Genomic DNA, 23,810 nt, shown 5'->3' with positions numbered 1-23,810 from the left:
TGAGCTAAATAACTTCTATGCTCGCTTCGATGCAAGTAACACTGAAACATGGATGAGAGCATCAGCAGTTCTGGAAGACAGTTCTGTGTTCTGTGTGATCACGCTCTCCGCAGCCGATGTGAGTAAGACCTTTTAACAGGTCAACATTCACAAGGCCGGAGGGCCAGACGGATTACTGGGACGTGTACTCTGAACATGTGCTGACCAACTGGCAAGTGTCTTCACTGACATTTTCAACCTCTCCCTGTCTGAGATCCACAGATGATGCAATCTCTATTGTACTCCACACTGCCCTTTCCCACCTGGACAAATGGAACACATATGTGAGAATGCTATTCGTTGACTACAGCTCAGCGTTCAACACCATATTGCCCTCAAAGCTCATCAGTAAGCTAGGGACCCTGGGATAAAACACCTCCCTCTGCACCTGGATCCTGGACTTCCTGACGGGCCGCCCCCAGGTGGTAAGGGTAGGTAACAACACATCTGCCACGCTGATCTTCAACACAGGGGCCCCTCAGGGTGCATGCTCAGTCCCCTCCTGTACTCCCTGTTCACTCATGACTGCACGACCAGGCACGACTCCAACACCATCATTAAGTTTGCCGATGACACAACAGTGATCACTGACAACGAGACAGCCTATAGGGAGGAGGGCAGAGACCTGGCCGTGTGGTGCCAGGACAACAACCTCTCCCTCGACGTGATCAAAACAAAGGAGATGATTGTGGACTACAGGAAAAGGAGGACCGAGCACACCCCCATCCATTCTCATCGACGGGGCTGTAGTGGAGCAGGTTGAGAGCTTCAAGTTCCTTGGTGTCCACATCACCAACAAACTGACATGGTCCAAGCACACCGAGACAGTCATGAAGAGGGCACGACAAAACCTATTTCCCCTCAGGAGACTGAAAAGATTTGGCATGGGTCCTCAGATCCTCAAAAGTTTCTACAGCTGCACCATTGAGAGCATCCTGACTGGTTGCATCACTGCCTGGTATGGCAACTGCTCCTCCTCCGACCGCAAGGCACTACGGAAGGTAGTGCGTACGGCACAGTACATCACTGGGGCAAAGCTTCCTGCCATCCAGGACCTCTATACCAGGCGGTGTCAGAGGAAGGCCCTAGAAATTGTGAAAGACTCCAGCCACCCAAGTCATAGACTGTTCTCTCTGCTACCGCACGGCAAGTGGTACCGGAACACCAAGTCTATGTCCAAGAGGCTTCTAAACAGCTTCTACACCCAAGCCATAAGACTCCTGAACATCTAATCAAATGGCCACCCAGACTATTTGCATTGCCCCCCCCACCCTATTTTACACCGCTGCTACTCTCTGTTGCTATCATCTATACATAGTCACTTTAATAACTCTACCTACATGTACATATTAGCTCATCTAACCGGTGCCCCCACAGATGTACCGGTACCCCCCTGTATATAGTCTCGCTGTTGTTATTTTACTGCTGCTCTTCAATTACTTGTTACTTTTATTTTCTTATTCTTATTTTTTTAAATAAACTGCATTGTTGGTTAGGGGCTCATAAGTAAGCATTTCAGTGTAAAGGTCTACACCTGATGTATTCGGAGCATGTGTCTAATACAATTCGATTTGATTTGATATAAACATAGATGAAATGCTTCTGTCTACCACCACAAATGTATCATTTCAGTACTGTAACACAATGAAAACATCAACTTGCGGTGCCTGACATAAGCATGTAAGAAATTATTGCGCACACTACTTATGAATGTGTTATGTATGGATTATGAATGTATCATGAAGTCCTTATGTCATTATGTTTAACCATCCTCCAACATGAAAATAAAAATCACATTTTAAATAATGTTCTCACACTTCATTCATTTTATTGACTTGCTGGTGTATTGTTACCTAACATAGCTATGACATAAGCCAGCTTTCAGTACAGTGCATACTGCAATAACCCTACTGCTAAAACTACAAAGGCCTGTTGAAGCTATCAGAGTGGGGCTGGTTTACATCCTAGATATCATTGGTCTAAACCTTACTAGTGTACTGCTCGGATGGTCTGCCAAATGCATTATGCTGCTTTGAAATACTGTACGATATAGATGAGATATAGACAAAAATCGATGTTTATGTAAGAATAAACTTACTGTAGAATGAAGAAAGGCTAAGGAATATATACTTCCATGTTCAATCCATATGAACACTGGAAGATCTCCTCTTATTTTCCATTGTCCAGTCACTGACAGAAATGTAAAAAAACATGACATACAACACAGCCAGCAAAACTTTCCCCACTGTCAACTCCCCGCCAAGCGAGGTAGAAACAACAGTACAAAAGATTGGACCGGAATTTAAGTCCAAGACCTCTATAATAGAGTCAGCAAAAACATTCAATAGATGTTTGCGCGCCCTAAGAGCACAATCAAGGGCTCTTTTAAGCCGCGTTATCAGACGTTTAAAAGGGATAGGGCGTTTAAAAAGTCCTTGTGCACAATGCCATATCCTTGGCATTGATTCGCAGCTCCCCAAAGCCCCTGGATGGTTTTTCCCGATAAATCTAAAAGCCTCCAAAGCCTTTGTATATTGTGATGTTCAGTGCACTGAGACTCCTGTTTTGGGCTAGGAGATGCACTGACTGCATATTGGTTTGGTGGAGTTGTTGGGCACATCCGTAACGGATCGATCTTGCCAGAGGCTAAGGGAGTTATTACGCATGAAAAGCTATCAATAGGTGCGCTTGATTGAGTTTGATCTATGCAGAGTGGGCATGGTTTGACCTCTCTATTGGACCTAAAGGGTGGCAGTCTGCCTACCCATCACCCCAGGGAGATTCAATTGAGTACACCTAGGGCAAAATGAATGGTCATAGATTAAAGTCTATTTGTGGACTGAATGTAGATTCCATGTAGATTCTCCACTGAACATGCTTCTGAGTAGGCATAAGGGACATTGCTAGTTTTGAATCAGTTTTGAGTCTGGGTTTTTTATAAGCAGTGGTGTTATTTGTATCAAGTGCTGTTATTGTCACGACTTCCGCCGAAGTCGGCTCTTCTCCTTGTTCGGGCGGCGTTCGGCGATTGACGTCACTGGCTTTCTAGCCATCGCCGCTCCATTTTTCATATGTCCATTTGTTTTGTCTTGTTCCATACACACCTGGTTTTCATTCCCCAATCAATCTACATGTATTTAGTCCTCTGTTCCCCATCATGTCTTTGTGTGAGATGACCAGTTAACAGAGGAGTATAGAGTGCAGTGATGTGTCCTATAAGAAGCATTGGTGGCAAATCTGATGGCCGAATGGCAAAGAACATCTAGCCCCCCAAGAGCACCCTTACCTGCCGATCTATAAATTATGTCTCCGCATGCTAGCATGGGTAGGATGGTCATCTGAATCAGGGTTAGTTTGGCAGCTGGGGTAAAAGAGGAGCGATTACGATCAAGTCTAGATTTAACTTTAGCCTGCAGCTTTGATATGTGCTGAGAGAAGGACAGATCTAAAAAAGGTTTAGAGCGGCTAGATGTTCTTTACCATTCGGCCATCAGATTTGCCAACAATACTCCGTATAGGACACATCACTGCACTCTATACTCCTCTGTACACTGATCATCTCTGTATACCTGTCGCAAGACCAACTGGTTGATGCTTATTTATAAAACCCTCTTAGGCCTCACTCCCCCCTATCTGAGATATCTACTGCAGCCCTCATCCTCCACATACAACACCCATTCTGCCAGTCACATTCTGTGAAATGTCCCCAAAGTACACACATTCCTGGGTCGCTCGTCTTTTCAGTTCGCTGCAGCTAGCGACTGGAACGAGCTGCAACAAACACTCAAACTGGACAGTTTTATCTCAATCTCTTCATTCAAAGACTCAATCATGGACACTCTTACTGACAGTTGTGGCTGCTTTGCGAAATGTATTGTTGTCTCTAACTTCTTGCCCTTTGTGCTGTTTTCTGTGCCCAATAATGTTTGTACCATGTTTTGTGCTGCTACCATGTTGTGTTTCAACCATGTTGTTGTCATGTTGTGTTGCTACCATGCTGTGTTGTCATGTCTGCCTTGCTATGTTGTTGTCTTAGGTCTCTCTTTATGTAATGTTGTGTTGTCTCTCTTGTCGTGATGTGTGTTTTGTCCTATAGTTGTTATATTTATTATTATTATTATTGTTTTATCCCAGGCCCCCGTCCCCGCAGGAGGGCTTTTGCCTTTTGGTAGGCCGTCATTGTAAATAAGAATTTGTTCTTAACTGACTTGTCTAGTTAAATAAAGGTTAAATAAAAAAACAAATAAAAATGTATCTCCCCTTTAAATAAAGGACGAACCGTGGCTGCCTTCCAAGCAATGGGAACCTCCCCAGAAAGGAGAGACAGGTTAAAAAGGTTGGAGATGATAGGGGCAGCAATCTTAAAGAAGAAAGGGTCTAAACCATCTGACCCCAATGTTTTTTGGGGGTCAAGTTTAAGGAGCTCCTTTAGCACCTTGGACTCAGTGACTGCCTGCAGGGAGAAACTTTGTAGCGGGGCAGGGGAAAAAGGGGGTAAAACATTGGGGATAGGCGCATTAGAAAGGGTGGGAGATGAGGAAATGTTGGATGGGCAAGGAGGCATGGCTGAGTCAAATAGAAATCCTGACTTAATGAAGTGGTGATTAAAGAGCTCAGCCATATGCTTCTTGTCAGTAAACCCACATCATCAACATTAAGGGACATGGGCAGCTGTGAGGAGGAGGGTTTATTCTCCAGGTCTTTAACCGTTTTCCAGAACTTCTTGGGGTTAGTCCCACAGAGAGAGAACAGCTCCTTAAAGTAACTAACATTGGCCTTCCGGATAGCCTGAGTGCACTTAGATGCAGGGAGGCTATAGCCCCTGATAGGCCTACATCTTATTTAGATAGTCTCTACAGGCTACAGTAGACTGTAGACTGAAATGTAAGCAATACGTAAACTGAACAATTTAGCAGCTTGCTTAGTTCAAATTAACAGACACATTTATTCAACATGAATAGCGAGGCGATTGAGAATGAGGTCGTAATTTCAAATCACTGAATTAAATATGAATAATATGAATATGAACTGAATATGCTTGTCAACAACAGCCATTGATTATCTTTATCTGTAGCCTAATCTGACTGACTGTTAAGTCAATCTAATGCGTTCTAACAACTGATCGGCAATTGCGATAGAGCTTTGATAACTTCCAATTTAATGAATTAAACATGGCCAATAATAATTCCATAATAACACAAGGCTACAACAATACACTGAAGTTATAGGATATTTATTAAATGAGTTTGCCAGCTCAAGGTAGGCTACACAAGTCACACAATTTGATTAGCAATGACTCAAGTGAAATACCCTTGAATGAGTAGGTGTTCTAAAACTTTTGACCGGTAGTGTACATTCTCAGTACTTTGCCATGTTTTTTTAGCAACCCTATCAGACAAGTCTTAGTGGACCTAATTACAACTAGTGCTTGCGAATGCAACTCTCCGGGAGTCTGTTAACTTCCTTAAATCCCAGATACCTCCGGCTTGGCACTTGGCTTTCTCCACAACTCCAACTCCAGCTAAGCGTTTGGTATTGCGCTAGGCCTTCTGTATCAAGTTAAGCCCCGGTGTGTCAGCAGCTCGGGACTGAGTCTCGGTGAGTGCCCGTCAAAAGCGCAGGCATCAAATCGATCTGCTCTGCATATGTTGCTGAAGAGCAGTGGGTCGGTAAACTCACCTCCCCCTGCTTTTCAGAAGGCAGGGGGGCGAGGTCCGAGGAGGGGGGGGGTGTCTATATTTAAATTCACACATTTAAACATACTGACTCTCTCGCGCACACACACACAACCACCCACCCACAAACAAACACACTCTGACTCTCTTTCTCACACACACACACGCACACACACATACCGACACTGACGTACCTGATGTGATTAATGATGAGGCTGGCGGCAGGAATGAAGAAATCCTCCACTCTATCAAAGCGTCTGCCAACCGGCTGGGTGTGGACGGTATGGTGGGACACACTCCCGCTGGCCTGATTGATCACCTAGCACCACACCAGGAGAGGGGGAGGAGGGGAAAGGAGGAGAAGATGGGGGAGATATTTAACATGGCCCTCATGAATTATTCACTGTGTTTGCCTCCTGTATCGCTTCTGACATGAACTTACACTGGGAGGAGAGGTCCTCTGTGTTGTGTTTGTACCAGTGTGCGCATACAAGAAAGGTAGCCTTAATTATGCCATAATGCACTAGAGAGACTGGAACCTCCTAACAATCCAAAAGCAGTGCAGGCTAATAACTTGTATTGAGCTATAAACAGAAAATGCCACCTAGTACTGTGCCATTTGGGAAAGGGTTGTTGACCAAACTTGGATTGATAGTTGATAATGTATCCCATTGGAAGAACAGTAATGCATAGTAGTGTCCCGAAAATGTCACAACACAGTGTCTTTATGCCATATCATAACACATAAAATAGTATTGTCATTAAACAGTGAGTTTACACTAAATATTGCCTATTTCACATACTGTACATAGACCCACTTGTATAGATCATTAGTATCAAGACGAACACGTAACACTACTCTATATAGTGAATTTCGGTGTGATGTCAAACAGTTACCTGCAAAGTAGGAAAGTTTCTCTCCATGTCTCCCCAGCTGAGGACCCACACCTGGTCGTGGGATTTGTCATAGTGCAGCTTCACTGGGTAGGGGTCTGTGCTCACCGTCTGAAAGCACACACACAAAAACAAACCTCAAATAGCACACTCTACTTACCCAGTCCGATCGTTCGCTTTAGCCTTCCTGGAGTGCCAGGTGGACAGGGTTTGCACTTTTGGGACTTTTCTATTGGTTCCATCACATAAGGCAAGCTCTATCAAGCACAGCGTGAGGCAAGCACAACTATTTGAAGACAGGTCTGCACTTAAAGAGCAAATCAGGACAATTCAACACGGTTCTTAGACGGATATACCCTTTGACGCTGGGCACGGTGCATATCACAACTTTCCCCGTTCGCTAATGCATTGGATTTGACAGGAAGAGTCAAGTTTTCCTTTTTAACAAGACAACGGGGAGGCTCGACCTTTTTTATGTATGAGGTGTTTGGACGTCGAGCGGCTTTTCAAATCGAGTGGTGACAGTGCAATTGCTCTACAACACCGAAGTAATTGCTTTCAATCCGTATCCATTCCTTGACACCTGGCTACGATGTGTTCCAGCCGGCTCCGACAGATGAGTCATGTGTGTGGCACACAGTAGAAAACACACAGTGAGAAAAACAACACAACTCCAGCTTTTTACACCTAGCTTGGCACAAAAAAAGCAATTATTTTCTTTCTTTCTGGGAAATTAGAGCAGACATCAGAACAAGCTGAAGTATGGTGAAGTAGTGTTTTTTTTCTCCCCGTAAAAATCTTAATGGAGCATATTACCTGGCTGCTTCATGTTAAAGTGTATGGTATTACTGTGAGAGTAAACAACTCGAGGGGATTTATGGTACATGGAGATATGAGAGAGATGTGTTGAGTCATAACTAATCTCTGAGCATGTAGTCATCAGACGGAAGAGGTGTGGACATTGTTGTTGTTCTTCTCCGGCAACTTCTGCCTCTCGAGGACTTGACAGTATTATTCCATCCATATTCACATGTACCTAATCTGTGTCTGTGATAGTGGATATGCTATGAATTAGACAGAATCAATCCAGTAAACACATACAAAATTAAACAGTTGATGGATGATCCATACAATACAGTGGTAGGACATTTCTCACCACACTCATTAAAGCTACACCTAGCCAGTCAATATAAAGTACAACTCAATTTTGAAAGCGAAAAGAGAAGATGAGTAAATAAACTGAGACACCCAAATGAACCCCCCCCCTTTTCCTTTCCATGGTAGAGCTGAGCGAGGATCAGGTGGCTAATTAGCGTTAGCTCATCTAAAGTAATGAAGCCAAACCTCCAGGTGACCCAATAATGAGCCTGTGATGGTCGCCAGCGCAACAACCTGACGACCGGTTTGACCCTAGGGAGCCTTCAGCAGCAGAAATTGGGCGCCTTCTGGGCCCCATGCGGAGTCCTTTTACTCCGAGACGCACACACCTTTTTAACCCGGCACATACACAACCTGCTCTGCTCGAGGTCCTCTCCTACTGTAAGAACGTTGGAGCCTTTTTGTTCATCATGGGGTTAACCATTCCCAGCAGGCCAAACTGCAATGATGTCAGGCTGACATCATTTTTTGCGATGTCATGGTCAACAGTGGTAAAAAATAGGTGGGTAAACACTGATCGGCGTTCGCGGTAAATAAAGTACCTCTCCCTATGTTTTCAAGGAATTTTTCTGCGTGTGTAAATAAAAAAAGCATGTAAACAACTTTACCCTCCACTACACCACTAATAAGCTTATATACTGGCTGAAAAAGGAGGTAAAGTACGTAACACAATCACCTGTATCTATTTGAGCAACGGGACCAGCTTTCACAGTTTTTTTAGGATGTACACTTTTTTTTTTAAGAAGCCATACAAAGACTTTGCAGAGGTCGGTTGATGGAAAAGACATTGAAACAACAAAATCCAAATCTCTATCACAGAAAAGAATTGAGTTCCTAAAGTTCAGTGCATTTGTATCTAAATGAAGTCGGACTCAACTGAGGGTAGGTGAAAAAGTCTGTGTCCATCCCTTGACCAGAATAGCTAGAGTGCTAAATGATTGTCAGTTCTAGTGAATAGTGTAAGCCTCTCAGACTCATCAACTTCGTAATTTCTTCAACGACGTTCGGAAAAACAACATTTGCTTTATGAATGGTTCCAGATTCAAATTCAGATTCATGTGTTGTTTTGCATGACATGTAAGGGTCTTCCTAATATGGATGCCGTATGTGTGGTTCGTTATTGTGTTCACTGCATACCGGTACTCATAACACTCCACAGCAGGACCTGTCCAAAGGGGAAGATGATCTTGATTATCCAATTTTCATGGCCGAAATTACCTGGACAACCTTCTGAGACGTGATGTCGACCACAAGCACTCTGGCCAAGGTTGGCTGTGTGACATAAATAAACTTGTCCTTCACGTTAACCGCTGATGACCACACACACTTCTGCTTGACCTCCCCCACTGACATGGGGCAAACCTCAGCCTGAAAATAAAACACACACACACACAGTTAATACATGTATTGTGCAACATTTATCAAAATGACACATTAAAAAACAAATTATTTTTATCTCCTTGCTTCCCTTGTGTTGTTTTCGAGTCATTCCCTTATCAGCTAACTCCAAGTCCAAGTCCACACACCCACCCACCCACCCACCCACCCACCCACCCACCCACACACACAACCTCTCCCTATTGCCCGTGTGCAATCCACCACCTACCCTCTGAAACCCTGCCCACATGAAAAAATACTACTTCACTATAGAATACTGCGATACTTAGAATTCTATAGTCAACTGTAGACGACTATACTACACACTGTAGTATCCCTCGATCATGTGTAGTACTTACTATAGCATTTTGTAGTATACTCTACAATACTATAGTAAATGGTCTTTTAATATTTCTCCAGTAGGTTTCCCGAAGGAGAAAGCCTCTACTTCTATATACAAGATAATAAACCAAAAACACTATAGTAAATACTACAGTAATATCCGCCAAAATACTGTAGTAAATACTACACTATACTACAGTCCACAAAAAAAGTACAGTCATCAAAAACACTACAGTAAATACTACAGTATACTTATTTAAGTATATACTACACTTTTCTTTTACTACAGTATTTATACTATTATAAACTATAAAAACTACAGTATAGTACAGTATACTATAGTAAATACTACAATAGTGCTCAAAAATACTACAGCGAATACTACAATAAAGTCTGCAAAACACTACAGTGAATACTATAGTATTTATACCATAGTATGCTCTGTCCTTCTATCCCCTGCTATGTCCCTTTCTTCGCTCCCTGTCCCCTCCCGTGGCCTGTGAGCCTGGCTCAGCCCAGCGTCTGTTCTCTGTTCTGGACCAAGGGAAGATTTGTTTGAGGCCTCATGGCCTGGTTTGAGCCATGGCCTTAGGAGGATGAACTCACTCGCGCCCTACTGTCACAGAGGGGGGTTTTCTGACAGATGTCACACATCGCCACACCGCCGCGGGCCCAATACTCTCGGGAAAGAGGTGTGAAACCTTAACTCTGGCATCCAGTGAAGACTGTGAATGGTGGATTTTGTGTGTGTGCGTGCATGTGTGTGGCGTGTCTGTGGCTGTTGATTTTGTGTGTGGGTACTATTGGACAGAGAGGATGACTCTCAGAGGGAGGAAAAGATAATCTACTGTTGATTTGCCAATGTATCATGCCAATACTACACATAGGTCTTAATTCAAGGCTTCTGTTCATGTGGGTGCTCATGTTTGTGTCATCACATGGCAACTGTAGCTGTTAGACCTTTTACTTTAAATCACAGAATTGGCAGTCAACAAGATAAACAAAGTTCCATTTTCATGGACGTGTTTGTGAAGGAAACAATTAAAACTGTGGGATGTAATCATATTTTTAATTTCTGCCACTTTATCAAAGCAGAAGCCATCTGGAGACTGAATACCTCAGAGACTCTACCTCTACCCTCCTGTAGACAACACTGCAGTACGTCGCAACTGAGCATGTGCGAAACCCTAGGCAGGTAGGCAGAAGAAAAACTCTTGTTATTTTCTACCAACATTGTCCTTGGATCAAATGGAAAGCTTTAGAAGTATAGAAAACATGCTGTAAAGGTTGTCGGGTGAGGACAATTTGGGCTCTGTAACATACCAAGATCATATTTGATTTTGTGGTACGAGCAAGACTAGTTCTTAGCCTTGGACACAACAAACACAATCTAAACCTAAAACATCCCTGTTCTTTAGCCCCCCTTGCTTCCTGCCTCAGGAAATGTATCTGCCTCGCCACTGAATTTCGAACAGCATCGCTTCTTCAGCTGACATGTGTATCACAGTAAGACACCCATATAACACTTAAGAATAATTAATTATTGGGTCATTACCATGAATGATCGATCAAGAATGTGAGATGTGAGCACCATTTCCAGAATGGGCTTGATACATTGGCAAATCAACAGTAGATTATCTTCGCCTCCCTCTGAGAGTCATCCTCTCTGTACAGTAGTACCCACACACAAACCAACAGCCACAGACGCGCCACACACATACTCACACAACATTCTTCGTAGACAGAGCTTGTGCTGCTGCCATAGAGTTCCCCGTTATTGATATCCTAATACAGATGTCGTCTCTCCGAGGAGCCCGGGCATGATCGTTGTGCATTCATGGCTCGCCTTCGCACATAACAGCTGTGCAATAAACATAGGGGCTCTTTGATGAAAGGTAGAAAGGAGGAATGCACCCATTTGATTACATGTGTAAATCTGAGAGGCATCTATCAGCGACCGACTTTGAATAATACGCCGGTTCAAAAGGGAAGACGCAGCAGAGAGTGAGAACCATTTCGATGTCAAACGGCAAAATCAATGAGGAGCCTGACTTGAGAGAGAGACTTTTGGGAGTTGACAACCCTCCAGAAGTGCATGATCTTTCACTTAATCAAATATATGAGAAACAGTAGTGACGACAAGCGTGACAATGAACTCCCCATTTGTTATGAGATGCAACCATTTCACTGAATAAAAGATTGTTGACAGGTTTGCAAGATCAAATGTGAAATACACAAATAGTTATCAAAGTGTTGATAATACCAAAGCAGGTGGTCGGTCCTAAGCTAATTATATGAACACTGTTTAGCTAACAGCTAGCTAAAGCTAATTTGTTAGGCTAGCCCTCTATACCAAGCACAGTGCTACGCGAAGAGGAAGTGTTTCTGTTAGAAGGCATTTCACCTGAAGGAATCGTACTTCTAGGCGGTTGGTCCTCAAGCTAATAATGCTAATTAGCTAACAGCTAATCTGCCCTACAACGCTACATGAACTGGACGTGTTTCTCTCGTGGAAGACGTCTCACCTGAAGTCCCAGTAGTTTCTCACTGGGCTTTATGTGTCTCTGGATCTCACATGCCACTGGCTGGATGACTTTGATACCATCCTCGTAAAACACATAGAACATATTGGCAATTCCAAGACCTGGCGAGAAATGCAACCTTGTTACAAGTCGGACAGGTTTTATTACAAGGTTAACAACAAACTACTATGCTAAGTGGCACGGGAGCACGGATGTACAGCACGGTTAAAATGTAACAGTTGAGTAGGTAGGTAATTAGCTACTTCAACATAACCCGAAAACGGACCCAGTTATTAGATGTTCGTTAGAAACAGACTTTATAGAAGCAAATGCACGGTGTCTATATGAGGACAGCTTGACATGTCCATTGAAATTGTGTCAATCAGAATCATCTAATCTACTTTATAACATGTTATAGTAATCTACTATATGACATGACAGTCAACAAATGGTTTAAATACAAACATACCTTCCTCTCTCCACAGAATGTTTGCCACTGAAGGGGAAGACAAGAAAGGAAAGACAGAGAGTGTGGAATTAATGGTTATCCCTTTGTAAGAATTCACATACCGATTTAGACCAAACAAAATGTACGTTTGAAGAAAACCGCCTCTTTGATACTTATTGCAACAACCAATCAATAGAAACCCCCTGTTCTAGAATAATTGAATACCAAACACAATCCAGATGGTATATTGTAAATACATACAAACAAAAACCATTTGTTTGTTACCGTTTTGTTGTTAGCCCACCTAAAAAACCCTCTTTGTTTTATACCGCCAAAGCGTGTACCACATGCAATGAAAGATATGGAATGAAATAAATGTTCGCCTCAGGTAATTATCCGTCAATAAGTGTGTGTTTTATGTATTAGTTATTACTGTAGTTATCATTAAAAGTCGACACATATCTCCAGCGTAGATTAGTTCCATAGGTCATTAAAGGGGCTACGTGTTTTTCCGAACTAGAAACAACGTAATTGTCATTAAATTCACTTTGAGACAACTAATAACATGGAAATGGAAACTTGAGCTGCATAACAACCAAGCAACTTGAATGCATGACCTGGAATACAACCCTGCAAAGCCCTCAGAGCCTTTTGAGTTGAGAATGATATGCCTCTTATAAAGACGTGCTCATTTCGCCACAAAAATAGATGAACACTCAGAGCCTGCGTTCCGAGTGAGACCGGCCTATCACAGGAAAATGTAAGATTTGCTATTCAGGAGCAAAAATGCAAATAACAGCCTCATTTTGTTTTGACTATCCTTATTTTCCCACCGTATAAGCACGGCGACCTTCTCCTATCGTTCATCCATCCCACAACCCCCTGTTTCCATTCCATCTTCCATTTTCCTGGCTGTTGGCAAACCAATCTTGGGCCCCATTTCAGTTCCAATTCTAATCTTTCCCTCTTTTGATGCTGCTCATTCTCTCACCCTCTCTTCTGGTGTGTGGAGCGATTAGAGAAAGATAAGTACAAATAACTGCCAAAGCAGTTGTGCCACTGCTTTGGTAGTGGCACAACTCATGCATACATTTTGGTATTCATTTAAAAGAACTGAGTTAAAGTTACACAGAGAACTGCTGTAGATTAAAGATGAGCGTGGAAAGAAAAAGGGGAGTGGCAGGGGAACACTGAATTGTTCCAGTTTCTGGTGGTGTTGCAAAAAACGCCAAATTGGTACTGCTGGGGAAAATGGAGGAAGGAGGAAGGTTATGAGATGAGGTCTTGGTGCCCAAGTCTTTTCCAATAACGCATTAATATGATGCTATTCATCACAGGGCAGAAAGATTGCAATCGTTCTAAAACATACAAGGGGCACATAAATCATATTCGTCATCCATACTAAAAAACAGCTATGTGCCACTTTCAGCTGTGGCGGGGTTCACTATGCCGGGACTCCACATTCCCCACATAACAACACCTTCCCATCAGCAAGGTTACAACACAAACTTGCTCTGCTTACAAGGGCACACGGCTGCAACATTTGGGCACAGTGCCTGTGGATTGGAACATCCTGACATCGCAGCTAGCAGACTTACTGACTGGATTAACAGGTGATGCCAGGCAGCCCCAACTTAGCTAGGTCGGCAGATGCAAATGAAAATATGCTTCGCAACACAATCACCCTGGGTGTCTTCCTCTCTTTATTCTTCTCCCACTGTGATTCATTGGATTCATCAGCCTGTGTTTGGGATTGAGTCGCCTGGCAACATTGGCACGTTGTGTCTGCTGTGTGTGTCAGTTGTTATGCAAATTGACCTGGCAGCATAGTAAAATTGAGACAGAGGATATGTTTTAATTATAGCTGGTTATAAATACCTTTGTTCAAATACTGCCTGGCTTTATTGACATGATGATGACACAGATTTCAATTGGATTCATTAACATTCCTGTTTCACAGTCTGACCATGAAACATCAGTTATGGATGGATAGATAGAAGGTTATGGAAAGATTGAAATACAAGTTAATAAAATGCCACACAAAGAGCTTAGAGAATGTGGTCGTCCAGGCAAAGATGACAAATCAGTTCAGAGACACACACACAAACAAAATGGAATGTTGACAATATTTGCCCACCAACAACTATGCTGTATCACCATCGACTGAAGTGTACGTCAACTTAAATTCTTCCAGTTCCAATGCCATGAAACGCTGTAAATGGATTAATGTTCAACCAGGTTTTTATTTTTGCTGCAGTTGATTTTAAAAGCTTAATGCTGCCGATTTAAGGACGCGTCATTATTGGAAGGATAACTTTAGCTGGATTGAGAAACAACCCAGTCATACTATACCGGGTAATGCCGAAATGGAATTCTTCAAAGGTGTAAGACTATTCTATAATTGGAGGTGGAAGTCTGTGGAGAGAACTGACTACTGGGGGGATAGTATATCATCTTTTAAAAGAAAAAAATATCCAACGATTTAATCCTGGGAGGGGAAAATCCTAGAAAAATTCAAAAGCGCAAGTAATTGGTGGGACAGAAGTGTGGAGCTACCCATGTGATTTTACCTCGTCAGGAGAAAAAGCAGGATACATGTTTTAGATGGTTTCAAATAAGTACTTTCCCGACAGCAAGCTGTTAAGACTCCCAGTGATGGAAACTTTACTTTTAGAATTATAGCCTCACTATACTTTTTTAATCATATAACGTATATTTACGTCTGGGAGAAAAGTGCAGGTCTCCGACAGCCTTCCCCGAGACGTCATAATGTCACACACTGGCCTTACAATACACCGCAAGTCATTGGCAATGTCCTATGAAGCTGATTCAACTGATTCAAGGGCTTGATGATTTGTTGAAATTGTCAAGGTACTGTTGGGCCGTAACAAAAGCCTGTCACTCTCCCATTCACAATACCCTACAAGGCCTGATTCAACTAAGAGCTCAAGGATTTGTTGAATTTTGTGTGATAGTGCTTGGCTGCAACAAAAGCCTGCACACCCTAATGCACCATACAGTACAGGCTTGACACATGCTCAAGGGTGCCATGCCTTACAAACGCTTCACAATGGAGCCCCTGCAGATGCACAGCCAGACAGACAGGCCATGACACTGCTGTTGCTGGCACCACAGCTTAGGTTTCTGCATATGGACTGTGAACCGTGGCCAACACAGTGTGAAAGCATGACGTGATCGAATGTGATGGGCATCGATTGACACACACACACGCCCGCACACACACACACGTTGACACACACACGTTGACACACCTAAACACCCCGAATCAAAACCATGTATTTGTCACATGCGCCGAATACAACGGGTGTAGACTTTACCGTGAAATGCTTACTTACGATCCCTTTCCCAACAATGCAGAGTTAAAACGTTTTTAAATGTGTGTGTGTGTGTTTGTGTGTGGCGTCAATATGCATGTGTGCATGTGTTTTGTGTGTGTGAGCATATGTAGTCAGTGTGTGTGTGTGGGGTATGTATGTGTGTGTTGGAGTGTCAGTGTAGTAAGTGTGAGTGTGTGGGTAGAGTACAGTGAGTTTGCATAGAGCCAGTGCAAGAGAGTCAGTGCAAAAAAAGGGGGTCAATGCAAATAGTCCGGGTAGACATTTAATTAACTGTTCAGAAGTCTTATGGATTGGGGGTAGAAGCTGTTCAGGAGCCTTTTGGTCCCAGACTTGGCGCTCCGGTACCGCTTGCCGTGTGGTAGCAGAGAGAACAGTCTATGACTTGGCTGGAGTACATTTTTAGGGCCTTCCTCTGACACCACCTGGTATAGAAGTCATGGATGGCAGGGAGCTCGGCCCCAGTGATGTACTGGGCCGTACGCACTACCCTCTGTGGCGCCTTGCGGTCGGATGCCAAGCAGTTGCCATACCAAGCAGTGATGCAGCCAGTCAGGATGGTGCAGCTGTAGAACTTTGAGGATCTGAGAGCCCATGCCAAATATTTTCAGCCTGATGTGGACACCAACGAACTTGAAGCTCTAGACCCTACTCCACTACAACCCCTTTGATGTGAATGGGGGTGTGTTCGGCCTTTTGCTTCCTGTAGTCCAGGATCAGCTCCTTTGTCTTTCTGACGTTGAGGGAGAGATTGATACACACACACACACATGTTGACACACACACACACAATACTCACATGCGTAGGCTGTAGGCACATGTCCCTCTCTATGTTTTGGCCAAGGCACACTAAAACTAACGCCAACAAAGACCCCTGCCTCACGCTCCAGAAATAATTGGCGGCCATTTTTAAATGCAGGGAAGATATTCATGCCAGTTTAGCACCATTTCTTGTCAAAAATGTGTCATTTAGCAGACGCTCTTATACAGAGTGACTTACAGTAGTGATTGCCTACAATGTCCTAACTTTTTCTGTAGTGGTCCCCCCGTGGGAATCGAACCCACAACCCCTGGCGTTGACTCTTAAGGAGCACTCTGAATATTGTCTGCTCGCTTTTTTGACGGCGATGAAGTGCACCAACGGCTTCCAGAAAAACTATTGACTCGCACGGAGGCGAGAAGCAGGTTTTTTGACCTTGAACAAGCTCACGGTGAATCCACTGAGTGGGGCTCATTCTTCCCTCAGCGTATCATGTTTCTCACACTACTGTGTACTATTACTGTAACTATTTCAGTAATCTATCAACACTGTGTTGAATAAGACAGTCAAGATACGTGTATTTATTTGTACTAGATATCTGATGTATGAACCATGCAGCCTACTGAGCCATTTGCAAGAGTGAAAACTCACAGTGACAATATAAGACACGTGGTATGACATCACATCTACCTAAAAACACAAAGGATGATATGAAGGAGCTCCAGCAAACGATGGTCGACAGTATCGAGTTGAAAGTTCACACACGGCTCCAGCTGCAAAAGGGGTTGAGGTTGTATTGTTCCCGGTAAAGATGGGAGGTCGTTGAGGGATCGACAGCCACTGAGGCACAGCAGACAGTGATCCAATAGGAGGTAGGGACGGAGGGAGGTGAGGAAGGGAGGGAGGGAAGACAAGAGATGTCTAGGAATAGCTTGCCCAGGGACACAAGTTACACTGGTTATATGAAGGGCAGTTCACATGGACCATATATCACATGCATCAGCTGGTCACAAGTGTCTTTCACAAGTCTGTGCTAATATATGGATATAAGAAAGTAGGCTACAGTACATCATAAACAAAGTGGTGTTCAATACCCTACTGTAAGGCTACATCACTTTCCAGTGTAGGCTGTAATGCAGTGAATTTAGGTTAATTAGGGTATAATACATTATTTTGTACAAATCTCTCTCTCTCTCTCTCTCTCTCTCTCTCTCTCTCTCTCTCTCTCTCTCTCTCTCTCTCTCTCTCTCTCTCTCTCTCTCTCTCTCTCTCTCTCTCTCTCTCTCTCTCTCTCTCTCTCTCTCTCTCTCTCTCTCTCTCTCTCTCTCTCTCTCTCTCTCTCTCTCTCTCTCTCATGCAGAAGAGATGGGATGCATCAGTCGTGCAGCGCCTCAGCTTACACACTGACTAAGAGCGCTAACATAGCCTCAGGGCTAGAGAGGCAACCCGAGGCAGTCTGCATTGCGGTCTAGCAGCGCAAGCTAAGCTCCTGGATAAGTAGACAGCCCACAGGGGTAATAAGGGGAGACCAGACGAGGTCAAACATGCATTGGGGTGCTGCTGGGTGGTTATAATGTAGTGGTGGACTATTTCAACATCCACGCTGCTATCTCTTTGATGTTGACTATGGGCTGCGGATCCAAAATGGTCGCAAGTGTGCAGACCTCCTGAGCAGTTTCATCATACACAGTGAATTCAAAGCTTCAAAGGAGGAGACTGACTGAATTCTGACCCAAGAGTAAGTATGCTCTCTGGTTTGGGTATGATCCAAAATGGTCACCAGTGTGTGTGTCAAACCCCTGAGCAGTTTCAACATACTCGGTGGCTTCAAATCTTCAAAGGAGGCAACTGACTGACTTCTGAGTGATCCTGTGATATGTGACGGCACGTGGAGTGTGTCACTGTCGCTGGGACAGCAGCTAAACCTAATGCATCATCGAAGGGGACATGTGAGTGACTTGAGAGTTAGAGTTGCTCTGTTTGCTTTTTGCGTGCTGTCGTTACAACACATGCTCCAAATAAAACACCATCCCTCCCCGTAACTGCAGCAACAGAGATGTGGCACGGCTGACCGTTTTAATTATGGCACGTGGGGCCGTCTATAGATTAAAGAGTGCGCTACCGTTTTAATTACAGAATATTTTGCCCTATTTTAGCTGACAGTCAAACTGTGCAAAAGTGAAACTGAATCCTAAGTTTAGCTATTTATTCTGAGTAGTTAAGGTTTGGGATAGGGTTAAAGCAGGAAAACAAAAAATAAAAAAAGAGTGCCTAGCACTGGGATTGAACCCGCCATCCTCTGAGCCGTAGCTCGCGGTTTAAGCCCATCCTCAACCCCATTGCCAACACGCCTACTAAACGGTAAGAGACACTCACGTTGCCCCTTGTGGACGTTAGGAAATTGCCATGGAGATAAAATGCCACCCAGTGCCATAATTTCACCCTTTCAATGATGGCACTGGGTGTCGTAATCCACTAGAGTCTGGCCTTCCTTATTAGGAGAGAAGAGGATTAGCGACAACGTGGTTCGCTAATCAGGGATTGATCTCTTCTTTTTTTTTTTTTCATTTTGGAAAGTCCCATGATGAATAGGACTGTGTCTGTTCTGAACACGTACTTGTATCACAATTCTACTTCGTCCCTTAGGGCCACCCAAACATTTCTTCAATAAGCGGAACTATTTTCACACGCCTTTTGATGACGGGACCATCAGTGCAAATCTCCCTCAATTAAATAAGAATCTAAGATAAAAAATTAACAACACAGCCATTAACATAGTATTAGAATAGGTACTCTGTTACTAATGACAACCATTATCCTCCATAGCCAAACGACCAAACTACTAGATAGGAGACAATAATATTGTGTGTAGCTATCTATTATTTCTCTAGCTGAAGCTCTATAAATTTGCTATAAACTATTAACAAGTGACTGGATGAATTATTGAATGTTTTGAGCTGCGTGTCTCCATTATCCCCAGGGAAGGATACACACACGCAAAGGGGACATCATGACTTATACATACGGGTCTTGCGCGCCGAATCCTCCACAAACAGGGAGGAGATGTCCTCGTCCACCCCGGCATCGTTTTTGGCGATACAGGTGTACGCCCCCGTGTCCTCGAAGTGGACGTTGCTGATGTGCACCTCGCTTCCGTTAGCTGGTTGACACAAAAGAAAACATGAGCACACAGACAGACGCGCACAGACACACACGCACACAGACAGACAGGCAGACGGACGCATGCATGCACACACACACACACGCACACAGACACTGTCAGTAAGTGTGGCGCATGCAGATAAAATACCATTTGTGTGTTGCCAGTGACACTTAAGAGATGTTTGCCAATTTTTATCAAAGTCACCCCATAACATAACTGAGACTAATAGGATAGGAGACGGGAGAGTGAGGGGTCTTAACAGGATCTAGTTGTCGCTAACGGTAGGGTGTCTGCCCATCTGGGGAATGATTTTGGTGTCACACCAAAAGCACTAAGAAGAGCCACTGAACATGCCGATTGGCACGTGTGTTTTTCTGTTGCTCATAAGAAAAACGAAAGTTTCCTGACCGATTCCATGTTTGTCCACCATGAGACACTGTAGACGCGGAAGCCTGTTTCACTTCCTTAAAATTACCAGAATAAATCTAAGATAACTCAAGAAATGTGCAATAAATGTTGACGTTTTTGCTGAGGATCTTTTAGTTGTGCAATTTTACATCTAACTAAGGTGTTTGGTGCAGTAATTCTCAAGTAAGAAAAGCTGTTCAACCCATGTTAGTGGAAAAATGGACATTGTCAAATCAAAACACAATATTCCATTTACCCCTTGTGACGCACAGATGTTCCAAACTCCATTTTAGACGAGACTGACTTTATAACCAAAATTACCCAATTTCCACTTTGTAGTCAATTTTGACACTGGAATAAAACATTTTGAAATGGAGTGAAACTGGGAGGTACTAGCTTAACTTCTCCAATGAGAACACATATTTTCCATTTTCAGTTGCGAAAACGTTTTGATTCGGTATACCCTACTGAACATGACCCAGATGTATGTCAGCATTGCTTGATCCAATTTCTAATCCTATTCCCCACCTGCGACTAGATGGAAACCCACCTTGCAGGGTGAGCTGTTTGGACAGCTTGGTAGCGATGTCCATGCCATTCTTCAGCCATGCCAGTTGTGGGTTGGGGATACCCTCAGCATGGCACCGGAGACTGGCCGTCACCCCTGGCTCCCGGGCCTGGCTCTCTGGGTAGACGCGGATGACGGGAGGAACTGCATTGTGGGAAGAAGGAAGAGAAGAACAGATGAATGTAGGCCCACACACTTTGTTGAAAATGACGGGGCTTTTGAAGAATGAGGCAGCCTTATTGGATAAGAACTTTTCTTTTAGAGTGTCTGCCAAGTCCATTTAACTTCTCACCTCTGCATTAACATACTATCAATAGGATCAAGTGCATTTCCAGCATATGCTGAATGCCATTAGAAACATTGGTGTGCTCGGCGAGATCCGCGCAAGCCAAACAAATCAGCCTGATAAATAAGGGAGAGAACCTCGGTGGGACTGGCCATTGATTTTGTTGGGCGACCATTGATTTTGGGCAATCTTTTGTCAGGCAAGGGGATGAGGGGGAAAGGAGCTGCAGGAAGAGACACGACTTTTGTCTAACAGCTTTACTTAAGATGTGTTCAATATAAGAGATTCATAAGCAATGCACTATACCGAATGTTCAGGCATTTATAAGCAATAGACACAGAATTTCACAGGTCAACCTGCAGTTTTTGACAAGAGTCATTTTTATGCATTGCTTATGAAAGTGTGACATAGTTCTTATGCAGGGCCCCTGTTAGCATTTTCCTTAGTACAAAATCTAACTAATATATTTGAATAATCCTTAGAATGGATCGCACATTCTAAGCCTGATTGTCATAATACTAAGGTCAAAGAGAGCTGAAAAATGATTTTCATTATTGAAAAATTAGTTACAAGGTTTAATTGAATCAATGTGTGTCAATGCACTATTGAGTCATCAAGTGCACCTCCAATATTGTTGTAATTTTATGTGGAAGAATCCGTGTAAACAAAGGCAATATGGCAGTTTGTGACCGTATGTTTCTCGGTACTTCACTCTCCCTGTTGAATTTAAGAGTAATGACCTGCTAGAGGTAAATTGGAAACATTAGACCACTCCAACATGCTATCCAGTCATTGACATTTGGGTCACAGCAAATGTGCCCCAAATCTATGGCCTATTTACACACTTTAAAATAGAGGTAAAAACAATACCTGTCACGCCCTGACCATAGAGAGCCTTTTATTCTCTATGTTGGTTAGGTCAGGGTGTGACTAGGGTGGGTTATCTAGGTTGTTTTATGTTTATGTTGGCCTGGTATGGTATGGTTCCCAATCAGAGGCAGCTGTTTATCGTTGTCTCTGATTGGGGATCATATATAGGCAGCCATTTTCCCACTGGGTTTTTGTGGGATCTTGTTTTGCGTCAGTGCATGTGGCACCTCAGTACTGCACGGTCATTGTTGGTTTCTTGTTTTTAAGTTTTTAAGTTTCACAAAATAAAAGATGTGGAACTCAGAGCACGCTGCGCCTTGGTCCATTTATTCTACAGACGATCTTGACAATACCAGTAATACCATTTAACCTCTAAAAGCCTAAGCTAACATATGGAATTGTTTTAAGATGGTCATACCATGGATCATTTAGCGATTTGATTTAGAAATAAGTTAAATAATAATATTCAAAACAGTAAAAAAAAATAGCATACAGTGGCTGTTTGTAGGCCAAACCGTTTGGACGTTACAGACGTTTTCGCGAGAATAAATTTTTGGGGAGATCTCATGGTCTGACAAACACCGCTGTAACTTGACCACCTTCCACCGCAGATGTGGAAGGCCGCCATAGGAGGATGCTTAAACTGACAGTTTTTGATGGGGATGTTTTTATTATGTTACTTAGATTGGCGTACAGGCGCATCAATAGACTCTTAAGGATTAAAATAGACTTATAAAGAGCAGTAACATCAAGGCTTCAGAGAAGATTTCCACCTTGCTACCCTGGTAGGCTGGCATAGGAGAGAGAAGAGGAGTGCCACTAGCTACAGAGACTATTTCCTGTGGGCTTGATTAGGGAGAGGAAGCCTTTGGCCAGCCAGGTGAGTGTGAGACTCGAGAGTGATTTGGTGCCATGGCCATCTGCTCCCAGTAACACTCTGGTTCCTAGAACCTGCTGCCTACAACATGCCTCAGCTTGAAGGTATGCCACCCAGCAATGCCAAACATACCAACCGGAACGAGCCATAGCAGGTGTAAGATAAAGGTAGCCAGCTGACAGAAATAACACCACTAAAATCCATTAAATGCATAGTTTAAAATGTTGTTTGACTCTTTATGTCAAGCATCATAAAAACGATGGTTTAATGTAGCGGATTCCCACCGGTTACATCGATACCATTTCAGGAAAAGGCGGGCCGAACAGGCCCCCATTAACATTGACGGGGCTGTCGGAGCGAGTCGAGAGTTTCAAGTTCCTTGGTGTCCACATCACCAACGAACTATCATGGTCCAAACATACCAAGACAGTCGTGAAGAGGGCACGACAAAACAATTATTCCCCCTCAGGAGACTGAAAATATTTGTCATGTGTCTCGTTATTGTTATTCTTATTGTGTTACTTTTTATTATTACTTTTTATTTTAGCTTACTTGGTAAATATTTTCTTCTTCTTGAACTGCACTGTTGGTTAAGGGCTTGTAAGTAAGCATTTCACGGTAAAGTCTACACTTGTTGTATTCGGCGCATGTGGCAAATAACGTTAAACCTGATTTGATTAGGAGACAATTTTGGAGGTCATGCCGTCTTTACACAGTGACGGCCTTTAGACTCCACCGTTCCACTTCCAATTGATATACTACAGTCAGCACACATTGTATATAAGAGACCCTAAGGTCTTATTAACCTGGAACAAAAAAATATATATTTCTCTAAACACTTCTTATTTTCATGTGAGTGGCTTGGTGCTCCCTCCCTCCCTCCCTCCCTCCCAAAATGTCTCAATCTTCCGCTGTGCATTTGTAAAAACACTTCTTGTTCATGTTCGAATCACCATTTCCTTAAGCTCCGGACAGGCACAAAGTGAAATATAGTCATAGTGGTTTTCACACTCAAAACTAGATTCAGACAGAATTGGAGACGTGTTGTAGCCTGATGTCTTCCTAGG

At 43.3% G+C, this 23,810-nt stretch overlaps 1 protein-coding gene across 2 annotated transcripts in view; it reads right to left on the bottom strand.

Annotated features, from left to right (window-relative positions):
* Nucleotides 1–23,810, bottom strand: part of LOC139581109 (follistatin-related protein 5-like) — a 174,650-nt gene that overhangs the window by 8,562 nt on the left and 142,278 nt on the right. For both annotated transcript variants that reach the window (XM_071410529.1, XM_071410530.1), the window contains exons 9-15: nt 20,693–20,854; nt 19,597–19,731; nt 12,477–12,503; nt 12,011–12,129; nt 8,985–9,134; nt 6,612–6,719; nt 5,909–6,033 (exon numbers count right to left, since the gene is read on the bottom strand). In XM_071410529.1, the coding sequence (XP_071266630.1) occupies nt 5,909–6,033; nt 6,612–6,719; nt 8,985–9,134; nt 12,011–12,129; nt 12,477–12,503; nt 19,597–19,731; nt 20,693–20,854 (826 nt within the window). The remainder of the gene's footprint in view (nt 1–5,908; nt 6,034–6,611; nt 6,720–8,984; nt 9,135–12,010; nt 12,130–12,476; nt 12,504–19,596; nt 19,732–20,692; nt 20,855–23,810) is intronic.

The sequence above is a fragment of the Salvelinus alpinus genome, chromosome 7 (assembly GCF_045679555.1).
Source record: "Salvelinus alpinus chromosome 7, SLU_Salpinus.1, whole genome shotgun sequence".
In the NCBI taxonomy this organism is placed as follows: domain Eukaryota; kingdom Metazoa; phylum Chordata; class Actinopteri; order Salmoniformes; family Salmonidae; genus Salvelinus; species Salvelinus alpinus.
This window is presented reverse-complemented; position numbering and strand designations above follow the sequence as displayed.